We start from the raw sequence: 5,281 nt of genomic DNA, 5'->3' as shown, positions 1-5,281 counted from the left end.
GTAGGACGCAGGAGCCGGGGGTCGGGCTGAGGTGATTGGGGTGGGGGAGGGGAGGCCCGGCCCCTCTGACCCCGCTCCGTCTCCCACTTTCCTCCCCCTAGATCGGCTGGAGCTGGAAGCGGCGCAGAAGTTCCTGGAGCGTGCGGCCGTGGAGAACCTGGTGCGTGCTACCCCGCCGCGCCCATCCCGCCGCGTCCCCATCCCCTGCGTGCGGGGCCTTCCCGCCCTCCCGCAGGCCCAGGCCTCGGGAACCTACCCCGCCCCATCCCGTCCCCCTCCCCCCTCCCCCCCCAACCCGGTCCAACCTAACGCCGCCATCGGGAAGCCGGTGGGTGTGTCCCGCCCCGGGCCCCGCGACTGGCCAATGGCGCGGCGCGCCGAGCTGCCTGCCGCCCAATCGTTGCGCGGCCTGAGGGCGGCGGTGCAGCGGGAGGGAGAAAGAGGGAGGGAAGGGAAGTTAGGTTGCGCGGCGCTGCGTGTTCAGCAGGGGTGGGGGTGGGGGAGTCGGGCCTAGGGGCCATGTGGAAGCTCTGGGCCCGGCCGCCCGCCCTGTCTGACCCCGGCCGGCTTCTCCTTCCTATCCCGTGGCCCCTGTGGCTCTCCCCACCTATTTCCTAGAGCTCTGCCCTTTCCTAGCTACCTTGGTCTGTACTCATGGCCAGGCCTGGCACCCGACTGCCTCTTAACCCATTTCCACTGATATTTTTCCCTCTTTTGCTCGGTTATTCCTCTCTTGGGGTTTTTTCTTTTTCTTTCTTTTTTTTTTTTTTCTTCTGACCTGGATGAATAGAGACCTAATCACTAGGGATCTGCACCCAGAAAACAGACTGAGGCTCATCTTTGAGATGGGGCCTGTTTGCTGATGAAATCACAGGGGAAAGTTCCTCGTTTTTCATATTTTAAAATTTAAGGGGTCCGGAGAAAATGAAGTTAAGTCCGCTAGAGACTGGTCCTTTGTATAAAAATGTGGGATGGATTGGTTGAAACAGCCTAGATGCCAGTTAAGTTTCTCTTTGGTGTCCATCTCCTGTTGGGGGATGGGGTCAGAGGGAAGGATTGGATGATGCTTGACATCTTTGAGAAAGGTAATAGGAATTAAGTCTGAGTAACACTGTAACCATATGTGTTCCTTTGTGTTATATAGGCAAAATGTCAACATCAACAAAGTGACAAGGCTTATTTTATACAGACTGCCTTTGAATGATTTTTTTGTTGTTTTTCATATGTGCCAATTTTTACAACTAACCTGTTTATCCTTTCCTAGAAGAGATGTTTCCACTAGTATAGGCTGATAATTCCATTTAGGGTATTATTCCTGTTTCTGCTTTTGCAAATTTTGCAAGAAGCTTTTTATCTTATTCCTAACATTCTTAACATTCTTTAGTGGTACATAATTAATAAAACTTCTAAGAATTATCTTCTGCTGTGATTGCAGAGCTTGTTAGCAGTAAGAAAAATGTGTCTGCTTTTGGCTTTTCCTGCTAACCTTGCTGTTTGGGCACGGTTTTTTTTGGTGGAGAGGTGTGTGTGTGCTAAATTTTTAAACAAAGGGAGTAGTTTTTGAGGCCTGTGGATTACAAAAGGTTACAAAAGAACATGCTTTTCAGGGATCCACTGTATTCCTCAACTAAAGTCCAAATGTATAGGAGCAAGTAATTGTTGATCATTAAATACAAAGTTCTTTTGCTTGAACAGCTTGCCTGAAGATTTTTTCTTTCAGTTTTTCCCTATTTCTAAATATCTTATCACTTTTCCTTATAAATCTGCTTTTTTCATTGTTCCCTTTTTGCTGAGTGCCCACAAATAAAACGGAGGATGAGGCTCCTAAGTTTGTTTTAGGCTTATCTGTATTTCCCCCTCTCATAAAAGATCACCTCCTTCCATGGATTGAAAAGCTACCCTGCTGCTGCCATGAGATGGAAAGTTGGATCATTCTTTTGGGACCAAGGTTTTTGAAATTTAGATAAACAGTTTTATTTTCTACCCCCCATCATAACAGCCATTCATTTAACAAACATTGAGTACCAGACATTATTAAAAGTTCTTGGGACACCTCAGTATACATAGAAGACTGACTACTACTACCATACTCTGAAACCTTGCAATTCGGGGGTCTAACATGACAATTTGGGCACTAAGAATGATCTTGATAGGGAAATCTGTAATTCCTCATTAAGTGCTAGGCTCCACGAGAAAAGTGGAAGACTTCCTGTTATACTAAGTAACATTTTTATAGAAGTCAGTGAAGTAAACATTTTGTGGTTTCCTGAAATGCTTATGATATATCAAAAAAAAATTAGACATTAGTTCCCCCCCTCGCTGCCCCTCTGGTGGTTCAGTGCTCTATAAATTATCCTCAGTTGTGGAAATTCCTAAGATATTTTTATTTACAAATTTATCTTCCCTTTACAGCCCACTTTCCTTGTGGAACTGTCCAGAGTGCTGGCAAATCCAGGAAACAGTCAGGTTGCCAGAGTTGCAGCTGGTCTACAAATCAAGAACTCTTTGACATCTAAAGATCCAGATATCAAGGCACAATATCAGCAGAGGTGGCTTGCTATTGATGCTAATGCTCGACGAGAAGTCAAGAACTATGTGAGTAACGCTTATCTGTTTGGTTATATTGCCCAGAGAACAAGAAATCGCTTTCTCAGATCTTTTGCTATTTGCATGGGATAGAGCTAACAGTGTGATAGGTTTCTGGGACCTCAACTTTACCTAAAGATAAAAATTGTCTTTGTCTTAAATCTTTCTCAACACAGCTTGTCCATTCCCATTGATGGATTGGAATTCTTTTTAGATGACTGAGGTAGGCTGCAGCAGTTTGGGAAACTTTAATTATGTGCCATAATTTGTAAAATCTGTTTGGCAAATGGGAGTAGTGTACAAATTGGTGCTACATTTGTATAAAAATTAGGGAATTTGTTAATAGGTATTTCCAAGCTCTCCAGAAATTCCGATTCGGTACTTCTGGAGTACAGCTCAGGGAATTTTTTTTTTTTTTTTTTGGAGACAGTCTTGCTCTGTTGCCCAGGCTGGAGTGCAATGTCATGATCTCGGCTCACTGCAGCCTCCGCCTCCCAAGTAGCTGGGATTACAGGCACACACCACCATGCCCAGCTAATTTTTGTACTTGCAGTAGAGATGGGGTTTCACCATGTTGGCCAGGCTGGTCTTGAACTCCTGACCTCAGGTGATCTGCCTGCCTTGGCTTCCCAAAGTGCTGGGATTACAGGTGTGAGCCACCTCGCCTGGCTGTTGTTTTTAAATTAAGTTCTTTAGTGATCTGTCTTACATGGGTAAGGCACAAAGAGGAGTGAGTTAAATATCTGTGCAGTCATCATTTTGTCCTTGGTATTTGAGTGGAAACTAGTGGGGAATTCCTACATATGTACTTGTGCAGGACATGGTTATGCACATCATACTTGCTATTTCCTGGTTCTAGATATCAGCATTAGGTAAAGTAGTGCCCTGTAAGGCAATAACTTCTGTATCTGGTTGTGTACCTCCTTCTGTCACCAATCTTGCATACCCATGATAAGGAGCTGGGTTATTAAATCCTACTTGGTTTCAAATCTTTTTGGAGTATGTAGAGCTGTTTCTATTCATGTTGGTTCTGCTTGGGTAATAACACCATTTTAATTCCTTCTCCCTCAGCTAAGTGACATAAATGGAAGTATATTCTATCACTGGAAATCTCGATACTGATAGTGCCCATTCAGTTTCTCATCTTCCTTAATTTACACACTAGTAAATGGGATAAGATGTAATTGGAATTGTAATTGGCTTATTTTTTGGCACATCACTCTTAACACCAACCCTTTAAAAAAAAAATTAGACAATAATGGCTGGGCGCAGTGGCTCATGTCTGTCATCCCAGCACTTTGAGAGGCCGAGGTGGGTGGATCACCTGAGGTCAGGAGTTCGAGACCAGCCTGGCCAACATGGCGAAACCCTGTTTCTACTAAAAATACAAAAATTAGCTGGCTGTGGCGGTGGATACCTGTAGTCTCAGCTACTCTGGAGGCTTAGGCAGGAGAATTGCTTGAACCTGGGAGGCGGAGATTGTGGTGAGCCAAGATTGCACATTGCACTCCAGCCTGGGTGACAGAGTGACACTCCATTTCTTAAAAAAAAAAAAAAAAATTAGATAATTTGTATAGGCATGGTTAAGCCCTCGGGCATGAAAAAAAAGCTAACAGTTACCTTGGCCTTTTTCCCTTTCATAGCACAACGATAACTAATACTAAGTTTCACTGTTGGTGATCTTTTTTGAAATCTGGATATTGGGGCACAATTGGGAGCTAGTTTCTCTTTTGTGATAATTGAATATTACTATTAAGGTTACCTCTAGTTTAAACAGAAAACTTTTAGTACTCAGGAGGTGGACATCCATAGTTTCTAAATCACCTCAAGTAATATGGAGTCTTCAGAAAGCAATCTAAAGGAAAAAGGTAAAGGTAGAATGGGATTCAGTGCACTCCACATATGTACTAGGAGACGATGTAGTGTGGTGTGAAGGCACCCTGGACTTGGGTTAATAATACCCATTCAGCCCCTGACATTTTGGACAATTCACCTTGTTTTTCCCCCTCATTCCCTCGTGTCTTTGACATACAGTTTTTGTCCATTCTAGCTCTGCTAGTCCTCCAGAGCAAAGCCTTTCATTTAACATCAATCAGAACTGTTTGTAGTTGGGTAGAGCTGATGGGGGTGGGGGCCAGGGATGATGATATACCGTATAAGAAGGAAAGGGGGAGTTCATTATTGGTGCTAGCTGCAAAGCAGGATACTAAGTGATCTGACCCGGTCAGCAGAGCTGGCCTGAATATCTGGCAGCTATTCTTTGTCCCGTGTTCATGCCAGAACAGTTAACTGTTTGCCTTTGAGTGGACTAGTGATTCTTAGTGAGTTCATTGACTGAATTAGCTGATCACGGTAATAATTAACTCTAGGTCAATTGTGGCTTCATCTTTTATCATACCTGTGCCTTTACTCTTTACATAAATGGTGGCGTGGTTACCATGTCAAGCGAGACATGTTTAATGACAAGTGGATCTTGTTTTGACATCTGGCTAGATTTTGGTATCTGTCAGTGGTAGAGAGAACAGTTCTTTGATTCTTGGGCAAACAGAACAAATCCTTTCAGATTGGAAGTTATATAAAGATTAGTTCATAGGTGTTATTAACATCAGCAACGTTGTTTTTGTATTTAGTGATGTTGTTACTTGACCAAGGCCTTCTATGTAAGTCACCCCGAATGGTGGGTTGTCAGTGATTA

General features: G+C 43.9%; 1 protein-coding gene across 1 annotated transcript in view; it reads left to right on the top strand.

The window, feature by feature from the left end:
- Nucleotides 1-5,281, top strand: part of KPNB1 (karyopherin subunit beta 1) — a 35,562-nt gene that overhangs the window by 426 nt on the left and 29,855 nt on the right. The window contains exons 2-3 of the mRNA XM_003827476.7: nucleotides 102-160; nucleotides 2,413-2,595. Of these exons, the coding sequence (XP_003827524.1) occupies nucleotides 102-160; nucleotides 2,413-2,595 (242 nt within the window). The remainder of the gene's footprint in view (nucleotides 1-101; nucleotides 161-2,412; nucleotides 2,596-5,281) is intronic.

This window comes from Pan paniscus, chromosome 19 (genome assembly GCF_029289425.2).
Source record: "Pan paniscus chromosome 19, NHGRI_mPanPan1-v2.0_pri, whole genome shotgun sequence".
In the NCBI taxonomy this organism is placed as follows: Eukaryota; Metazoa; Chordata; class Mammalia; order Primates; family Hominidae; genus Pan; species Pan paniscus.
Note: the sequence above shows the minus strand (reverse complement) of the source record. Positions and strands in the feature narration are given on the sequence as shown.